Source organism: Tasmannia lanceolata, unplaced genomic scaffold (assembly GCF_043159265.1).
Source record: "Tasmannia lanceolata isolate RefF3 unplaced genomic scaffold, GAP_Taslan_0.1 ptg000007l, whole genome shotgun sequence".
NCBI lineage: Eukaryota > Viridiplantae > Streptophyta > Magnoliopsida > Canellales > Winteraceae > Tasmannia > Tasmannia lanceolata.
In genome coordinates this window covers 13,001,570-13,021,720 of record NW_027518684.1, presented here as the reverse complement: position 1 = coordinate 13,021,720, position 20,151 = coordinate 13,001,570, and the positions used below count along the sequence as shown (strand labels likewise).

The 20,151-nt window shown below is 39.5% G+C and overlaps 1 protein-coding gene and 1 pseudogene across 1 annotated transcript; both read left to right on the top strand.

Moving 5' to 3' along the window:
• Positions 1 to 50: 50 nt before the first annotated feature.
• Positions 51 to 743, top strand: LOC143881961 (ferredoxin-like; annotated as a pseudogene).
• A 9,985-nt stretch (positions 744 to 10,728) lies between these two features.
• Positions 10,729 to 13,911, top strand: LOC143881958 (patellin-3-like). Its single transcript, XM_077385323.1, has 5 exons — positions 10,729 to 11,666; positions 12,151 to 12,465; positions 12,699 to 12,823; positions 12,938 to 13,079; positions 13,262 to 13,911. The coding sequence occupies exons 1-5, from the start codon at positions 10,854 to 10,856 to the stop codon at positions 13,520 to 13,522; spliced, it is 1,656 nt and encodes a 551-aa protein (XP_077241438.1). The 5' UTR covers positions 10,729 to 10,853; the 3' UTR covers positions 13,523 to 13,911.
• The last annotated feature ends 6,240 nt before the right edge of the window (positions 13,912 to 20,151 follow it).

The following is a 20,151-nucleotide window of genomic DNA, read 5'->3' as shown; positions in this document are numbered from 1 at the left end:
AAAACAAGAACAGAAATTTAAAATAAGGGTAAAATTGTAATTAAAGAAATAGTATCAAATCACAGCCACTAGTAGAGCAGTGAACCTCCCCAACCGATAAAGAGATAAGAAACCCACAACAAAATGGCAGCAGCTCCGGCCCCATCGCGAGCCCCTTTTTCCGCAGGAGCCAGCCCATGAGGAGCCTCCAAGCTCTCCCTAACATGGGTCAAGCTCTCTTCGGCCTCAAGGCCAGATAACGGCCATGGCCGCGTACAAGGTAAAGCTGATCCTGCCGGAAGGTCCTCCTCAAGAATTTGAGTGCCCGGATGATGTTTACATTCTTGACCAGGCTCAGGAGCTTGGAATTGACCTTCCTTACTCATGCCGCGAGGGCTCTTGCTCGTCCTGCGCCGGCAAGATTGTAGGTGGGAAGGTTGATCAGTCCGACGGAAGCTTCCTCGATGATGATCAGATGGATCAAGGGTGGGTTCTTACTTGCGTCGCCTATCCACAGGGAGATGTCACTATTGAGACCCACAAGGAGGAGGAGCTCACTGTTTGATCATCTCTATCTCCATCTGTATAAATGGGTGTCATTTGGGTTCTAATCTCACTTTTTTTACTCTGTCTTGTTCTTGGGTTTTGAAATTCTTCAGTATTTGTGTTTTGAATGGGTAATTTGTTAGTTTGCAATGTATTTTTGAACGATTAATTTGTTAGTTTTCTATGCTTCTTTTCTTTATCATATCACGATTATATCACCCATTCTCTCTCACGTATGTTTGGCTACTGTTATTATTATTTTTTTGGAAATTCTTTTTCCCCTTGATAATTTGTTCCCAAGAAAGAGAAACACAAGTATAGGGTTGTTTCTTTCAGGCGAGTGTGTAAATGATCCTGACGCGATGGGTCCCGCCTTATGTTCTGCTCCTGAGGGAGGGAGGTTGCCTCGACCTACAATGTGTGCTCACAAACAAAAGGTTGAGGACCACCCGGAGTAGGATGTCCGGGGGAACCCTTTGACACTCAAGTCATACAGAGGTACCAGAATGAGAGCTGAACACAAAAGGAGAGAGTAGGTGAACGACTTCTAGGTGGGCCGGGTGGATATGCGCACCTGTGGTGATTTGTGTGTTGTGCTTTGATGGTAATGGCTCGATGGGAAGAATCCAGAAGTCGTTGGACGTGGAGTGGAGGGTTCCCTTTTGTAGGCGGAGGTTTTGTGTTCTTGGGCGTGATGTGACACCGCAATAATCGTTGTGTGGGCGCCAGCACCGGCGCGGTATGACGAGCCAAAAGTGATTATAAGTCGATGATGTGATGTGCCCGGTGAGAGGCGATGCCTCCAATGGCGACAGGGAGATGCAGGGATCTTGCTTGGTGGGGCTGGAAAGCACATGGGTGGCACGATGGGATGCTACGCGATCTCTCAAGTTAAGGCGAATGAATCAACATGCAATGACGTTATAAGGGGGCTTCAGAGGGTTCGCCCATCTAAGGACGAGGGTCGCAAGGCGTCCCTCGGGGCAAATGCCTTCTGACCCGAGTGTCTCCTAACCAGTCAAGAGCTTGACTTATCGCTCCGTTGGAGGCCGTGGCTAACGACACTAGGAATGGTGACCGATCGAGTGGCTCTTTCATGTATTCACGAGCGCTGCCATATGTCAACATGCAGGTGGTAGTCTGATTTTACCCTCTGCACCATGGAAATTTTTTTTGGTGTAGCCAGACATGTTTAGATGTTTTTTATATTTAGCGTCCATAGCAGAAGGCATTTCGTGGATGGGATGTTGCATGTGAGAGCAGCCAGACAGGCTCACTTTTCAGCAGATTTTGTCTTCATTCATGAGGGCTGCTCTCACATGCAGCCCATCCGCGAAAAGCATTCTGCGATGGACGCTAGCTAATCCCTTAGTAATATATAATCAATTCATTGATAAAACTTGAAGAAAACTAGACATGCTTAAAGCTAGTTGATTCTTAGGCCATTTTGGGCAACCATGAAATTTTTTTCATAGAATATTAGCTTTCCAAGTGTTGGTAGAGGGTAGGGGGAGTGAGAGAGTGGATTGTGTTTGAGTGAGGAGATTGTGCGAAGTGGCTAAAGAATAAGGAAAACAAAAACTATATTCAGTTTCTTTAAAAAAAAAAAAATTTGAGTACAGTTTTTCTTTTCCCTGTTTTCAGCCACTTCTCACCCTCTCCTCACGTAAGCCCTCTCAATTCTCTCCTTCCCCCACGCTCCTTGTCCCTCTATCACCACTTGATAAACTAATATTCTACTGAAAAAACTTTCATGTCTACCAAATGCGGCCTTAATATAATTATATAAGAGATCCTAACAAGAACTTATATGAAGCACTTTAATGCAACCCGGGGTCAATTTTTGGGAATTTTGGTTGAGCTTTAACCATAAATTGGGGCTAGGTTCAGGCTGATTCTAATTTATTTTTTAGCAAAAGTTCAACCCGACCCGACCCAACTTGCACCCCTAGTAGTTAAAAGGATAAAGATAGTGATAGAAAGAGATAAATATAGAAAACTTAATTTAATTAGTGGACTTTCTTAATCTATCTCCATTCAATCCATTCAAGTTTTTTTCAAATTCAACTTCTACTTCCAACTCAAGGCGAGCTTTCGGGGCTTTTGATATGTCTGCTTAATGGATAAGGCCCGGTTTGGATTGCAAGAAAAACATTTCTGATGGAAATTTTTAATCTTTCCACAATTTAGAAGGAAATGATATGATTATGATAATTTGAGTGATATCATCATGCTTTTCTATTGTTGGATTACACAAAAAAGTAATTTAAACTGCCATGATTCAATTTTTATCTAGCGGGAAATGATAAATTCGCCCCTTTTCATTACATGGCACAGCAGGCTGCAGTCATAGATACACTGCAGCTGGCTGTCCCAAGTAAAAAAGAGGGGCGGATATATTACTTCCCTTATTTTATCCCTGGATAGGGATTCTATTCTCCATTTAGGTCGAACAACGTCAATGGGTAGAATAACTAACTCCAAGGGTTTGTTTAAGATAAAATTAGGGCAATGATAAATTCGCACCCCTGTAGGATAATTTGCACCCCTTTAAAGGAGAGTATGTGGCAGACTTTAACACTTCTTTCATTGTTTGGATTGCAGGAATTCTCAAGAAAAGTCTGGAAAATATTTTGTTTTTCCTTTTTTATTGTTTTATTTCAAATGGAAAAAAGTAACTAGAACCAGCAGTTCAAGTTTTATTTACTGGGACCTTTAAATCATGGAAGCACAAATATTTTCCCGAAGAAATATTTTTCTTGCAATCTAAAGATGACACACACTGGTATACATGTAAGCCGTGTTAGTTTGAGATTGTGGCAACCGATTGTCACCCCCCAATCCGATTATTGGACTCAGAAGTAATGTAATTTGGGGTCCAATGATCAGATTGGGGGTGGCAATCGGTTGTCATAATCCCAAATGAACAGGGCAGTAGGATGCGCCAGACCACCTCTCTCCTGCATGTGGTGGGCCAAACCAACTCATGCAGGGGTGGCAGCTCCAGCCCTGTTGTCCTCCTTGTTCGGATTGCAAGAAAAATATTTTTTATGGAAAAAATTTCTCTCTTTTTAATGGCAAATGGAAAAGTTTTCTTAGGAATTTTTTTCATTTCCACAATTCAGAGGGAAATGACATGGGTATGACTTGTTTGGAGGCAATGAATTTTTAGTGGGTAATTGGAGATGCAATGTAAGGCCCTCCTACAAACTGCCAAGATCAACGTCAAGGAAAAGGTTGGGTCCCACTACAAGATAGTGCGCGTGCTCTAAAGTTAAGATATGAAGTTCTAATCAATTTGGGTTCATCGCAGGCACAATTGGACGGTTAGGATTGGAGCAATTTTCACACGATAGGGCCCACATCCATCTATTTGTCTTGTACACGTCAAATTCTTACCTCGCAAGAGGAAGGAATCATTCTCAAGAAAGAATCCCAAGTCTCAAAAATCTTGTGGTGGGACCAACTATAGCCGTTTTATAACTTTATAAGGGAAAGTGATATATTCGTCCTCTTTTCTTCCCATCCACCCCATTAGTCTACTTATGAGTTATGACCGAGGTTTTAAATTTTGGCCGAAATTTCTGATTTCGGTGAGGACCGAAACCGAAACGTTCTGAAACCGAAATTGCCTAAATTTACCAAATTCCGGTAAATTTTGGCCCAAAATAACGACATTTCGAGCGCCTTAATTGAATTTCGGCTGAAATTTTAGGATTTCGGATAAAATTACGGTTACGGTCTGGACCAAAATCACCCCCGAAACTGAAATTTAAAACTTTGGTCACGACTGCTCTTTTTACTCTTGAAGGGGTGGCCCAGGGAAAAAAAGAGGGTTGTGAACATATCATGGCCCTTTCTTAAAGATGAGGTCAAGGCTTGTTTGGTGGGTTTGTGGTAGTCACATCTGCTTGGAAAATCGCTGTGGATTGATTCAGGTGGATTTAAACCGGATTTCATTTCATGATTAAATTAATTATTATAATAAATAATAATATTTTAATTAATTAAAAAACAAAAAATAAGGCTAATAATTCAGTGAGACAGCTGGAAACTACTTGGCAACGTTACCTAAGATCAACGACCCCTTAATCATTGCTCTTAATTTTTTAATTAAATGAAAACAAAAGAGTGAAAGCAAAAGGGGTTACCGTGTGTCAGAATAAATCGACCGGAATCTGACACAATTGACCGGTAAATTATCAAATGTTTGTATAACCCCACCTGGTGGGCCCCGGCAAGGGTCCCGTTTGATTCCTTTCGTTCTCTCTACGCAACGGAAACTATGTGCCACTACTAACGCCGTTAACGGATACCGCTTTGATGGTAGCCCATCCCATAAAAACATGAGGTTCATATGGTAGACCTTGCCCTGTGCATGGAAATGTGAGGAGTTGCCAAAATGAAGAGAGCCGCCCCCTTTGTGTCTATCTCTCTCCTCTTTCTCTCTCTAACCCAAGGAGAGAGAAAGACGCATAGGGGGTGGATTTAAGATATTTGGGAGTCGATTTATCACTGTCCTAAATCCTCAGGCTTGTGTTTATCGCAGAACCGAATTAATAAGGAGGAGATTATAAATAGCTAATTACCATGGAAAAGAAACATGGTAATTACCATGGAAAAGAAACATGGTAAATGTATATTGTAGATTATAAATAGTTTGTAGCATCTCATTCATTGGGGTGGAATCTGAACAAAGATGTCACTAATTAGATGATTAGATTGATGACCAATTAGAGAAAGTTGAACCAGTTTTTTTTGTTTTTAACCATTATTCTGAAAGATATTTGTTCAGCCTTACCTTCAATCAATGTGATTTTTTGAATTGTCTTCAATGTAGCAGGGCCAGGGCCCCAAAGATATGGGTGCAGACGAAAACACATCTCATTTTCATATTTTTTTGGGGTCTCATTCGACATTACAGTCTGTTGGACTTCAAAAATGTGGGAAAAGTTATTAGTACTATGAAGATACCATGGCCTTAAAAGCAAACTCGTAGAGTGGGACCCATCGGTTTCTCTTGGGTTTATAGAGAGTTTCTTCTTGAGTTTCTCTTGGGTTTTATCTTGGTTTCTCTGTGGTTCTTGGTTGAGAGGGCAAAATGAGGATCGGGGCCGGTTTACGAGTTTGTGGGTTGCTGGTTAATCTCATTGTAATCTTTGTATTTTGTTTTGTTACAGCTAGTGGAAGCAGGGGCGGAGCCACATATAGCGTGGGGGTGACCCCGTCCCCCAAAGACTTGTAAAATCCCACACCAAGAAAGGGTTTTACCGGTAATGATAAGCGGCGCCCAAAATCATTCCGGCCCCCCCAAGTGTAAATTCCTGGCTCCGCCCCTGAGTGGAAGATTGTGTTCTTGCCCGTGAACCTAGCATCTTGGCCAAACCATGTAAAATTCTCAGTGTGTGCATCCTGTGGCTTGTCTATTTTTTACTATTCCGTTTATTCGTGCACAATCGGATCAGATTGTGTCCGGTAAATTTGTCAACACTATTGAGTGAGATTCCAATCTAATATATTTTCACTACTTTTCCATAGAATTTTTTTTGCTTCCAACTTTTCACGTTTGCCACTGACTAAATTTCGTCATTTTGGGAAGTTAGAATTATTGTGGAAAGGAAAGAGAATGCCATTGACTACCTCAGACCTTTGCTCGCATAGGCCCCGTTTCAATCAACCATTGGGAAAATTCGAATTACCTTTTCTTATCCGATGATATCTACATGAGGTCATCTGGAGATTCCATCATATGATGCACGTCTATCGACCTGCATTGTGAGATTCCATTATATATTCTAAGATGTAAGTAAATAGTTGGTAAAAATGAACAAAATATCCATATTTAAAAAAAAAAATCTCAACTACTCTTAGACATTAACTTCTGAAAAAAAAAATCCCTAAGTCATATCCTAGTAGAGTGGTTAGGTTGGCAAGTAGTGAGCGAGATACTATAATCTCACTGACCACTTATGGCAAATAGGAAATTTGATCAGTTCCTTATTTCTTACAGAATCGATCTCAAATTATTGCTTCAATTTCTTTTCTCCTCCCGATTGAGACAGTAACGTTTATCAATGTCTGTGGGGATTGGGGCTGTAATTCACGCCAAAGAATCAGCCACCAATTCGGCAATACAAACCACCAAAAATTCATCTCACAGTTTTGCTGAATTACTAATGGAGAAAGAGATTGCGACTTACAAGTGTCATCTCACAGTTTTGCAAGAAAAATGTGTACGAGGGAGTAGTTTCCAAACAGAGTTGTGGATTGATTAGTCAAAACAATCGTTTTGTGGGCATACGAGGGGGTGATAAAAATCACACGAGTTTGAGAGATCAACGTCCTCTTTTTGAGTCTTGAAGAAAAAACACACGCCCACCAAAAACAGTAGAAACACCCACCAGCAAGATTCGTTTCTACCAAAAGTTCCAACGGCTGGAGAGAGAGAGGCAGACCAATAGCAATCGGTACAATCCGATTGCCGAAGGTTAAAGAGAGAGTAGTCGTTCCTTTTTTGAACGTTAAAGAGAGCCCCGATCTTGAAAAATTACCCAAGAGAAATCGTGAGAGGCAAACGTCCTCTTTAGAGGGGATAAGATTCGGACGATCCAAAATTAAGGTTTTCTTTTAAAGCTTCGAGATTTTTAGAGTTAATCAAGGTTGCTTGAAGCATTACACCCTAGGTATCTAGTTTGGAATACCTAGTTTCCTGCCTCCAGACCCTATATATAGAGATACACTAGGGTTATTGATTGGTTAATGGATTCTAGCCCACGTAGACCCCACTACACCGGGCCATTATCTTATTGGGCTTATATTAGACATAATAAATGTTATATTATATACCCAACATTTGGAAGGAAAACCTTTTTGTAAATCGGATTGAAAGGAAGAAGGCTGAGTCGTGCCACTTGGTCACTCTCCTTAAGAATCGTATCAGCCCCCTACCGGTGCAACCGGGATCCCGAATCGACGCTCCAAAATAAAACCGCCAAATATGGCTCCAGTCCACGTGCACTCGCTGACTGGTCCACCCAGAACCACCGTAGAACTGTGCTTAGATGGGAACGGAACGGAGGAAGAAGATGAACAGAAAAATCCAATAGAAACTCTTTCTTGCTTACTTTGTAAAAATGTTGTGGATTTTTTGTGTGTCCAAACCAATCTGTCTCGTCTCCTTTTATAGACCCGAAGGCGCCATTAATGATAGGTTGTGACTGTTGAGGAAAACCTACCATTAAAGCCATTAACGTTTCTCTCCCAACAGTCACTTTTGTGACCGTTGGAGATTTGAAACAGATTTGCAGTTAATGGGGTGTGTCAAACCCAAACTCGGGCCACGGCCACAGCTCGGCCCGACGTGCGCGCGCGCGTGTTTTTTACTCATGGGCTTGTGCTCTTCTAAAAGCCTAGGATCCAACAAATTCTAAAGCCCCTTGAAGGCGCCATTAATGGTAGGTTGTGACTGTTGAGGAAAATCCACAATTAAAGCCATTAACGTTTCTCTCTCAAGTCCCAATAGTCACTTTTGTGACCGTTGGAGATTTGAAACGGATTTGCAGTTAATGGGGCGTGTCAAACCCAAACCCGGGCCACGGCTCGGCCCGGCGCGCGCACGTGTTTTTCACTCATGGGCTTGTGCTCTTCTAAAAGCCTAGGTGCGTGTTTTTTACTCATGCGCTTATGCTCTTCTAAAAGCCTAGGATCCAACAAATTCTAAAGCACCTTGAAGGCCCAAGTATTTCTCTAACTCTCCATCTTATATGGATGAGAAACATTTTCTTCCAAAGCAATGTGGAACTATTTGTTTTGCCTTTGGTTTAGAGAGCACAACAAGCACACACACTTCAAGATCTTGGGTTCAAGTCCCCATTCAAGCAAAAGACTTTTGCTTTCAAAACAAAGAGGGACTTTAATTTGAATCTTCCCTCCATATTTTTAAAGTTTAGCAAAAGCATCTGTCTTTTAGCAAGACTTTGTCTTATGCAAAAGACTTTAAAAATCCAAAATCTCTTGATAGAATAGTAGTGAACCTCATAGTGTGTTGGTTGTCAGGGATGGATTATTAGTCCCCTCATAGTCTTCTTATAGAGAGAGAGAGAGATGCCACTATTCTACTACTACCTTGTTTAGAGTTTTTAAATAGCAGAGGACCGACAAGTAAAATTGGAGACGATAGTCTTTTGGGAATTTAGCAACCCAACTTTACTACTAAAGCCTTGTTTGGATTGCATGAAAAATATTTCTTGTGAAAAACTTTGGGTGATGATAAATTCGCACTCCTGTAGGATAATTCGCATCACTTTTAAAGTGTTAAAGTCTGCCATAATTCACGTTATAAGGGGTGTGAATTATCCTACTGGAGGTGCGAAATTATCATCTCCCAAAAATTGATCTTGGGATTGTTTTTCCTTTCCACAATTTAGAAGCAAATTATAGGATTATCCCTTATTTAGATGGATATCATTACAAGTTAAAGGTTCTCTAAATAAAGCTTGAAGTGTGGTGGATTAAGTGTTACTTTTTTCAGACCTAATCATACAATGAAACAGCATGAAATTCTAGGGAAAAAATCTTTTTCAAACTTTTCCAAAAAATTCTTATAAATCAAGGCGTGATGGTTTTAAATTTTGAGAATTGACTGGCTCTAAAACTGATCATTGCACTCAAATTTACGTTTAATATTGAGTCGAATAATCAATGTTGGACTCACAATCGTTTCTCAAAATCCAAAACAAACATGGACTAAATAAAGCTTGAAATCTGGTGGTTAAACTTACTATTTTCATACCTGATCAAACAATGGAAAACGATGAGATTCTAGGAAAAATTACATTTTCCAAACTTTCCAGAAAACTCCTGAAATGCAAACAGGGCCTAAGATAATAAAATGGAAAATGATATATCCGCACCATTTTTTACTTGGGACAGCCCCCTCTAGTGTAAAAGAGTAGTCATAAGTCATAACTCATAAATACACTATAGCGGCTGTCCCACGTAAAAGAGTGGGGCGAATATATTATTTCCCAACAAAAATTCCAATTAGAATATTCAAAGCTAGCAAATCCCCCAAAGAAATTAACTACCAAAATTACAAAAATGGTAAAGAAAATCCCACTTTACAAAACCAGAATAGATGTATCTTACATAGAAACAAAGTTCGTTCTCACCGAGGTTTAAAATTTCGGTTTCGATACCGGTTTCGGACCTTGAAATTTCAAAATTTCGGTCAAAATCTGGTACCAAACCCGAAACTAATATTTTATTCAATATTAAATTTCGGTGAAATATTAAATTAATATTAAAAAAAGGTTTTTTGGGTCAAATTTCAGAAAAACCGAAATTCGACTGAAATTTTGGAATTTTGGTCGAAATAAATGACCGTTTCGGTTTTTACTCATTCCAGTGTCGGTCGATTTCGGTCCGAAATTTCAGATTTTGGCCTGAAATTTAAAACCATGGTTCTCACATGCCATCATTCTCTTGTGTCTGAGAAATTATATGGTGCCCGCTCAGGCATGTACACTAGCGGGGCATTTGCCCTTAATATTTGATCCAAAAGCGACCCTTTAAAAAGTTCGAAGGGATTTACTAGTGTCCATCCCAAAAGGCATTTCACGAGGTGTCCGTTGCATGAGAGAGGAACCACATAGGCTCAGATTTTGTCTTATTCATTTAATTCATCTGAGGTGTGAAACTCCGCGGAATGCCTTCTAGTTGGATGCTAGCAAATCCCCATTTGAAAAGGTGGGCTGCTGTTGGATCAAATATCAAGGGTATCATGCCCCCCACTTCTATCGCACGTGTGAAACTTCTATCTCATCAAATTCCCTCCTCTCACGTCACGTGTGAACATTCTCTCTCATCAAACCTACTCATATCTCACGTGCAAGAAAGCTTCTCGATTGTTCCTAAACATAGTCTTTTCCTATTTACCAAAAATGAAGTAGAAATCCTCAACAAAATCCAAGAATCAAGGGAAAAATCTGTGTGACAAAATAAGTAAATTTGTGTGACAAAAAAGGAAAAATCCAGAACAGAAAAACGACCGTTAGGCTGGCGAGTGGGACCCACCACAAATCGTCTGAGCCGGCCGTTCGACGGCAACGAATGATACCAAACGGCGTCAGAAAGTAACGGACATGGGCCCCACAAAACCCTAAAAATTGAGCTGGCTGTCTGACCCCTTGACAGTCTGTTCTTTCCCCCATTTCTCCATTTATAACCTCCTTCCCTCCCCCTTACTCCTCCTCCCTAAAACCTCATAAAAATCTCCTCCCTCTTTCTCCCTTTTCCGCCCCCCAACCCTAATTTCATACCCTTTTTCGATGGCAGAGGAAGAGGTAGTGGTGGCGAAGGAAGAGGTAGTGGTGGTAGAGAAACAGATAGAGAAGGACCCACCACCACCACCCGAAACGGAGGAATCGAAACCCGAGACTGTAACGGTATCGGAGACTGTTACAGAGGAGAAATCTGCAGAGGAAGAAATAATCCCTCAAACTGTATCTTTGGAAGAAGAGAGCAATAAAGTTGCTGATCTTGAAGACCCAGAAAAAAAAGCCCTAGATGAGCTCAAACAGTTAATAGAACAAGCCCTAAAAAACCATGAATTTACAGCCCCACCACCACCACCACCGCCACCTAAAGAAGAGAAATCAGAAGAACCCACCAAGGTGGAAGAACCCGCCAAGGTGGAAGAACCCGCTCCGGCTACCGAAGAAACCCCAGCGCCGGAATCCGGAGAAAAACTTCCGGCGGAGCCTGTGGTTACGGAGGCGGTGGAAGAGACCGTCGTGGTTGCTGTCGATGAGGACGGGGCCAAGACGGTTGAAGCTATTGAAGAGTCTGTAGTCGCCGTAGCCGGAGTCTCTACTCCGGTGCCGGAATCTGACCCAACTCCGGCGGAGGTGTCGGAGCCGGCACCGGAAGTGGAACCGGAGCGGCCACCGGAGGAGGTTTTTATTTGGGGGATTCCGATTTTGGGTGATGAGAAGAGCGATGTGGTGCTTTTGAAATTCCTCCGTGCGAGGGATTTTAAGGCGAAGGATGCTTTTACCATGATCAAGAACACTGTGATTTGGAGGAAAGAGTTTGGGATCGAAGGGCTTCTTGAAGAAGATCTGGGAAATGATTTGGAGAAGGTATTGTGAAACAATGAATTATTTCGAGTTTTATTTAATTTTCTGCGCGCTTTGATACCATCTGAAAAGGGAAAACAACCAATAACTTCAAGTTTTATTTAATCATTTATACTATAACACTCTTTGATACCATCTGAAAACAACCAGTTACTCTAAAGGTTTTAAGTGCTTAGGCCCTATCTGTTTCAGATTAAGACAACCGATTGTGAGTCCAAGTTTTAAGTGCTTAGGTCCTGTTCTTTTTAGATTATGACAAGCAATTGTGAGTCCAAAACCTATTATTAGACTCAAATTCAGGTTTAATTTCGAGTCCAATAATTGGTTTTCTAAATCTAAAAGGAACAGGGCCTTAGAGTGTGTTATTTAATCATTAATACTTGAACAGTTCTCTTCACGAGCTCTGATACGATGTGAAACAACCAATTACTGCAAACACATAAGCTTTTATAGAGTTTGTGTTATTTAATCATTGATACTTCAACAGGTAGTTTACATGCACGGATTCGGTAAGGAAGGACACCCTGTCTGTTATAATGTTTACGGGGAGTTTCAGAATAAGGAATTGTATATGAAAACATTTTCGGATGAGGAGAAGAGGCAGAAGTTTCTCCGATGGCGGATTCAGTTCTTGGAGAAGGGCATCCAGCAACTCGATTTTACCCCTGGGGGGATCTGCACCATGGTTCAGATCACTGACCTGAAAAATTCTCCGGGACCTGGAAAGAAAGAGCTCCGGCAAGCCACAAACCAGGCCCTTTCCTTGCTCCAAGATAACTATCCTGAATTCGTCGCCAAACAGGTTAGTTCTTCCTTCAAGTCCTTATCAAATTTGGTATCACAGCTGAATTGAATTCCTGCACAAGTTCTTGAATTTTCTGTACATTTTCAAGAAAATTTCAGGTATGATTGTAAAATTTCAGATCCAGAACTGATCTGCAATCTGCAGGAATTCTTTCCTTGCTCGATCGGACCTTTCTTGTTTGCTTGATCCTGAAATTTGTTGTTGTTTTTTTTTTTTTTTTTGGTATGTAGGTTTTTATCAATGTTCCCTGGTGGTATCTGGCATTCAACCGGATGATCAGTCCATTCCTGACTCAGAGGACCAAGAGCAAGTTTGTTTTCGCAGGGCCATCAAAATCTACTGAAACCCTCTTCAAGTTAGTTGAAACTTTTCATCTTCTCTAGGTTTTATCTCTCTTTCTTTTGTTCATTTGTTCTCTGTTTGTATAGATACATAGCTCGTTTTGTTCATATGCTCTGTGTTTGTATAGATACATAGCTCCTGAACAAGTCCCAGTTCAATACGGAGGCTTGAGCAAGGAGGGCGATTCAGATTTCAGCACTTCTGATGCAGTTACTGAGGTTACCATAAAGCCAGCTACCAAACATACCGTTGAATTACCAGCTTCTGAGGTGCGTCTTTTTCATCATCTCCTTCTTTCAATTAATCAATCAATTATCATTTTATCATAATTTTTTTTTACTGGTTTCTTGTTTTCTTAACTGGGTAGATTGATTGGTTTGTTGCTATAAACAAAAGCCAACTTAGGATCATTTGTGGGTAGCATTTTTCTGAATTGGGTTGTTCTTGGCAGGCATGCCTTCTTGTTTGGGAGCTTCGAGTTCTTGGATGGGACGTCAGTTACTGCACGGAGTTTGTTCCCAGCGCTGAAGACGGTTACACTGTGATCGTACAAAAGACGAGAAAGATGATTGCCACCGATGAACCGTTCATGACAAACAGCTTCAAGATCGGCGAGCCTGGCAAGATTGTGCTCACTATTGACAACACCAGCTCCAAGAAGAAGAAACTACTTTACAGAACCAAGACCAAGAGCATTTCTGATTCCATATGAGTCCCTATAGAAAAATAAATAAACATGAAACTAGAAGCTCTACCTACTTCTTTCACCATCAACATCGCTACCATCATCATCATCATTATCTGATATGAAGGAAATTAGTATTTGAAAGATGAGGATTTGAGTTGGGTTTCTTATTTGATTAGAAAAAAAAGGTTATTTCTTTCAATTTTTTTGCTAGTTCTTTTGTTACTTATTTTGGGTTTTTTATTTATGTTCTTTAAAGTGAATTGGTGTTGGTTTGTAAGATTTTACTGAAGAATATGGATGGATTTGAGGCAGAAAGGGGAAAGAGCTCTGCTACTACCCTGTAATTTTTCTATGTACATTGAATTGTTCTTTGTTATAATCTCTGTTATATGGAATTATTATGCTATTTATTACATTTTGATTAGAAGTTTTTATATTCTAGCTTCTATTCAGTTTACCATTTAGATGAAGTGGGGAGTGAAAAGGAGTTGGTGATGTCCCTTTGGTCTTTGCCCTGAAATTTTTCTATGTACATTGAATTTGTCTTTGTTATTCTCTGTTATATGGAATTCTTATGCTATTTATTACATTGTGATTAGAAATTTTTATATTCTAGCTTCTATTCAGTTTACCATGTAGATGAAGTGGGGAGTGAAAGGAGTTGGTGTCGTCCTTTTGGCCTTTGCTCAAAAAAGGGTAGGAGTGATTTGAGTGAAAGGACAGTATATTCTTTTTAGGCTGCTTTGGCCTGAGACTGAAACCTTCATTACCTTAAGCAATTTTTTTTTTCTTTTTTATTTTTTCATTCACTCCTTTTCCTGATAAAACAACATTATGGTCAAGGTTTTAAATTTCAGTTTCGGTATCTATTTCGGACCCCTCCGAAATTTGGTATTAAGCTTCGAAATTTGGGACTGAAATTTCGAAATTTCGGTTTCGGTCCCCACCGAAATCCAAAATTTCGGATTTGGGTCGAAATTTAAAACCATGATTATGGTACAGCCCCACCTACTTAGCAAAAATTGTTAAGAGACCAGTGTTTAAAGTCCGTTTCTGTCAGTCAAGAGACCTTAGGTGGAAGCTCTTTGTTTCTTTTGGATAGTGGCTTTCTTCCACTGACACCAAGACAGGTTAGCTTTCATTGTTTGATCTCCCCTCTTGTAATTCAAAATATGTTCCCCTGTTATCTTAGGAAAACAATGTACAGTAAATGGCAGAGTAAGAATGAAAGACATCCAAGATATCTATCTGCATATATTGTTTCCCATGATCTTGCATTTAATGTTTCCCATGTGAATTTTTGTTGGGGCAAACCCAGTGTCACAGACAGCCCTGTTATTAGCATGTGGAAGTGGGACCAAGTTCATGGGGCTTTCCTTGTTGGGGTTTGAACTATGGAGGTTGTGGAAGAATGAAGGTTTCAAATGGAAATTGCCCATACATTAGTTAAATACCACTAGTGCTATTGTTTAAGGGGGAATGAAGTAGTAGAAATGTTGGAGAAAATCACCATCTTCTACCTAAAAACTAGCCTTAAAAGTAGTAACTTCTCCTAAACTAGAAAAATAGCAATACTTATTGAAACTCATTACCAACCCTTGACAGGAGAATTCTGATTTAGATTTTCAACACCCTAAAATGGCTAACATGAGCAAGATAAAAATTGACAATCAATAGTAAATTTTGAATTCAAATTGAATTTTTGACCCTCTATATGGCAATTTTTAGATGTTTTCTAAAGCCAATGAATAGTTGTTTGTCCCTTATATGGTTGGTCGTCCTTTTTCCAATGGTATCCAATAATAACAATTATGATAGTTGTAGCCAAAGGAAGACAGAATGCCATCGGTAACATTACTCGCCCTTTCGACCCCATTTCTTTTTTTCAGATTCAGGTGTCTCAGTTAGGAGCATTGATGTCTAGAAAATGTGGGTTGCTCTTATTTGTGTACCTTGGTGGGAAGGGTTGGTGAGAGACAATAGGCATGTGACCTTAGCAACTTTGCACATGCCATACCCACATTTTTGAATGACTTGGGCGCCCATAGTTTGTTTTCTATGTTTTGAATTTGTTCTCTCATCCCGTGTTTCATGTTTGTGGGGCTCTCCCACCTTTGGAAGAATTGAAGATTTGAAGCTACACATCTTGAAAAGGGTAAGGAATAAGAAATGGAAAATAATTATTATACTATATAGATGTGTGGAAAATGTGAAATAATTATCTGTTTTTCTCTAGATTTCCCTTTTTATGCTCTCCTTTTCTTGTGGGCAGAACAAGAGGTGTTTTCTTACTTCATTGCTTGAATATAAGCCCCTCTTGACAACATTATCCAGGTGGGGTTTGGTGCATTGTTGAATCCGTATTTGGAAAAACTAAAGCAAGGAACCTTAGGATTGACAATTGGACTAGAAACTTCTTAATAGGGTACAAAGAAAGAGTAGAAAATTCTAAATAATAAGCAGAGTAAATAAAGGTAGTCCTCGTTTGAATTGCCGGAATCATGAATCGGAATCAATATCCTAAGACGATTGATTACATTGGAAACAGAATGGGAAAAAATATTAAAAAAAAAATTAATTAAAAAAACTCAACAAAATTTTGGGCTCAAATGAATTGTTCCATCCGAACAACATCTACTGTGTGAGATAAAAGACTAAAGATCAACGGTTTACCATTTCTCGAAGGAACCCTAAACAATGCTTGAGGAATCAAGCGCCTAAGATCATCCGATCAATGTGTTTTCAATGGCATTTGGTCAGTCTTATGGTTCCTATCTGGCGAGACAACTTATGGTTGTTGTTCGAATCAATGGATCTTATCACAGGTAGGGGCGGGGCCCAACAGGTGTCTTTGAGTGAAGAAGTGACTTTCTTCTTAGGATCCTTCTATCCAATTAGGGGTGCAACTTGGGTCGGGTTGAACCCAATTTTGGCTCAGGTTGGGTTGGTTTAAGATTGGGAAAAGCCAACCCTACTTGATATTGGGTTGGGGTTGGGGTTGGGGTTGGGGTTGAGGTTTTGGGCAACCCAACCCAACCCGACCCGACCCGGCGTGTCCTTTAATTTGATCTCGTTTTTAAGATCTTAGGATTATGTTTTCTTTTCTTTTTTTTGTATTTTTTTTCTATTTTTGCCCAGGCCAACCCGACCCCAACCGGACTCAATCCAGCCCAATTTGGAAAAAAAACGGATGAGACGGGTTAGGTTAGGGTTGACCTACCTCAACCCAAGGTTCGGGTTGGGATAGGTTAGGATTGAGGAAACTCTACCTTGGGTTGGGCTATTGTTTGGAATACAAGTGACAGTGGTTAGACGATTGTGTTTTTTTGTAAATCTTCTAGAAGTCTTATTTGTCATCTTTATCTATGGTATAGAGACAGAGTAGGAAAGTTTTTGGTAATTGTTGGATGTGTGGAAATAATGTAGATGTGAAAAAGTATTGTAACGAAAGAGAATAGAAAATGCCTCTTTTATTCTCCTTCATCTTCCCAAAATTTTCTAAATCATGCTTTATTCACAATTTTTTTGGTATTTTAGGTATCTTTTAAATAGTTTTATGAATGTATTCCCCACTTTTTAAATATTTTAAGTCATTTTTATCAGGTGTAAGCCCTTATAGTCCCGTATTTTTCAAAAAGTACTGTACGGACCACATTATAGGATTATCAAAACCGCCCATGCGATTGAACACAAAGTTAAGAGGTTGTTGCCCCAAAATCATTCCCATAGGATCATCCTAGCCCTCCGATCTATAGAGGTTTTCATAATATGCAGTTTCTCTATGGATCAGAGGGTTGGGATCATCCTACACAAATGATGTTTTCGTCACAACCTATTTACATTGTGGCCCATCACATGGACGGTTTGAATCTTCCTATAGTATGGTCCGTACAGTACTTTTTAAAAAACTACGGGACGATAAGGGCCTACACCATATAAAATCTCCTACTTACAGTCAAAAGAGAGCGACTTCTCAACACTAATGGTACAAGAAATGAAAAGGCAATTTTCACGTTACAAACAAAACAAAAACACCGTCAGAGATTTCCTTTCTGTACTGTAACAGACAAATAATACCCATCTGTTGTTTCAGATATGGTAGCATATCTAACAGACAATCCCTAGCAGAACTTCTACACGTTTACTCAGTGGTCTGCCCTGTGTTATTTCAGCAGGCCTAGGATAGAACAAAGCTTCCTCTCCCGGTAGAGCATGTCTTTCCTTTAGAGAACACACATAACTTTTCAAGAGCGCAATCCATCCTTTTCATCCCAAACACAAAAGCTTTGGATTCCTTTTGAGACTAGTTGGAGGCTTCTTTCTTGTTTAAGTTGTTTTTTCTTTTGATATTTGGGTCGCAAGGCTAAACCAAACCCATTAACATTCAATAATATTTCTCTCTTCATTCACATTATAGAGAAATTTTATATGATAGGAAGGTAGTAGTATCCTATGTGAAATATGTGACAGCTGCAGGTAGTCCCCAGGAGCTGTGATACTGTTTTGGAAATTGAAGTTCGCGTGTTCCCAATGGTGGGAGTGGTGGGGACCTCCTCCCATTACGGCTATACATTGGTTGTGTTTGGCTGCACAAAATCCTGCCTTAAGGATTTTGTTTGTATTTGGGATGATGCAATTCCTTAGTTGGTTAAAATCCTGGCAGCCTTCAGGATTTTGTTTGTATTTGGGATGCAATTCCTTATTTGGTTAAAATCCTGGCAGCCTTCAGGATTTTGTTTGTATTTGGGATGCAATTCCTTATTTGGTTGCCAATATTGCATTGAACTCCCTGAAGATTCCCCAAGATATCTCCTGGGCATGGTTTTAAATTTTAGTTTCGGCTAAAATTTGAAATTTCGAAAGCAAAATTTGGTATTGGCTGACAAAAAGCCGGATTTTTAGGACGAAATTTCTGTAGTTTCGATCGAAATTCTTTAACTAAATTTCGAAGAAATTCTCAAAATTTTAATTTCAGTTTCGGTACCATTTCGTTTCGGTCTTCACCAAAATCTAAAATTTCGGGCCGAAATTTTGGATTTCGGTCGAGATTTAAAACCATGCTCCTGGGTAATTATTGCATGTCCTCTTGTCCTCTCATTTTAACTTTCAAATCAAATTCCATAGAAAAATAGAATTTTTGCTAAAGATAAAATCTTAGGAATGATGCTCTCTCTCTCTCTCTCTCTCTCTCTCTCTCTCTCTCTCCCGTTCTCTTCTATTTATTTGGTAGTGACACCCCCACTTATTCACCTACTCTCTAAGTCTATGCCGTGCAACCAAACACTACATACCACTATTTTCTGAAATTAAAACTTGAGCTCAGGTGGTTTAAGTTACTTTGGTCCATGTGTAATTAAACAATAGAAAAATAGAAAATTTTGTTTTAGAAAGAAAATTTCTTTTCCAAACTTTTCCAGGAAATTCGTGCAATCCAAACTTTTTTTTTTTGTTTTTGTTGAAAGATGACTTTATAAACATGACCTAATTAAAAGAAAACCCATTCATCAGTTGCGGGCTCCATTCGCCGATCACCGATCATTAATGGACGTGATCCATCTCCATTTTCCGCCGTGTGATTAACTTTCCGTCTTTCCCTAATGATCGCAATCCATCACTCATCTTCGTTGCTAAATGCAAAAGTCATTGTAAAATCACAGTAAGACCTAGGACTGTAGGACTCTAAGTCCAACTTCTGATTCTTAAGCCTAGTTTGGATGCAGGAATTTTTTGAAAAAAGTTTGTAAATTTTTTTTTTTCTAGAATTTCTTACTTCTCCGTTATTTGACTACAAAAAAGGTAACTTGAACTACTGCAATTCACGTTTTGTTTACAGGGACTTTCGATTTATAATCATATTTCTCTAAATAAGGCGTACCGGTACATTTTCGTCTAAATTATGGAAGCAAAAGAATTTTCCTAAGAAAATATTTTGGAAAAGTTTGGAAAAAAAAAAACTGTCTTTCGGAATTTTTTACCTTTTCATTACTTGATTACCTGTGAAAAAAGTAAGTTGAAACTTTATTTACATGACCTATTTATAATGATATCCCCTTAAATAAGCTATGCTTATATATCATCTCCCTCTAAATCATGGAAATTTAAAAAGTTCTAGGAAAAAAAAATCAGTAAGAAATGTCCTTCCTACAATTAAAACAACACCTTAGGATCAATTTGGTCCCTCTAAATCATGGAAATGAAAACAGTTCTTAGGAAAAAAAATTTCCATAAGAAATGTCTTCCCTAAATTCAAACAACACCTTAGGACCAATTTGGTTGCACATAGTTATCTCGTAAAGTAGCAGTGAATTAAAATTTAAATGGTCAACATGAAGGAGATAAGCCAAGTAGTCTCTCCATAGTCACCACGTACAGTACAGTAGAGTTTGGTGGTCGCCAACCTCGTGGAGTAGTAGTAAAGGAAGTCATTACCGATATAGAGAGAGAGTGCATTAAAGGCTTAAATCCCAATACTTTGCTAGCAAAAAATCATGTTTCCTAGATTTTGCTAGTAGTTTGTTGGTATGCCAAGTAAGCACATGAGGAGAATGGGAGGAGATAATCTACATAATCTTATGATAGTTTTAAATCAAACAGGCTATTTTGATAAGGTGGCAGAAAAAAAGCACATAAAAAAATCATACCAGGCTGTTAGG

Excerpts from the sequence above, each read along its gene's own strand:
- LOC143881958 (XM_077385323.1), top strand. The coding sequence starts at position 10,854 with ATGGCAGAGGAAGAGGTAGTGGTGGCGAAGGAAGAGGTAGTGGTGGTA. Across the intron at positions 11,667-12,150 it reads TGGGAAATGATTTGGAGAAG|GTAGTTTACATGCACGGATT; the intron begins GTATTGTGAAAC and ends ATACTTCAACAG. Across the intron at positions 13,080-13,261 it reads TTGAATTACCAGCTTCTGAG|GCATGCCTTCTTGTTTGGGA; the intron begins GTGCGTCTTTTT and ends TGTTCTTGGCAG.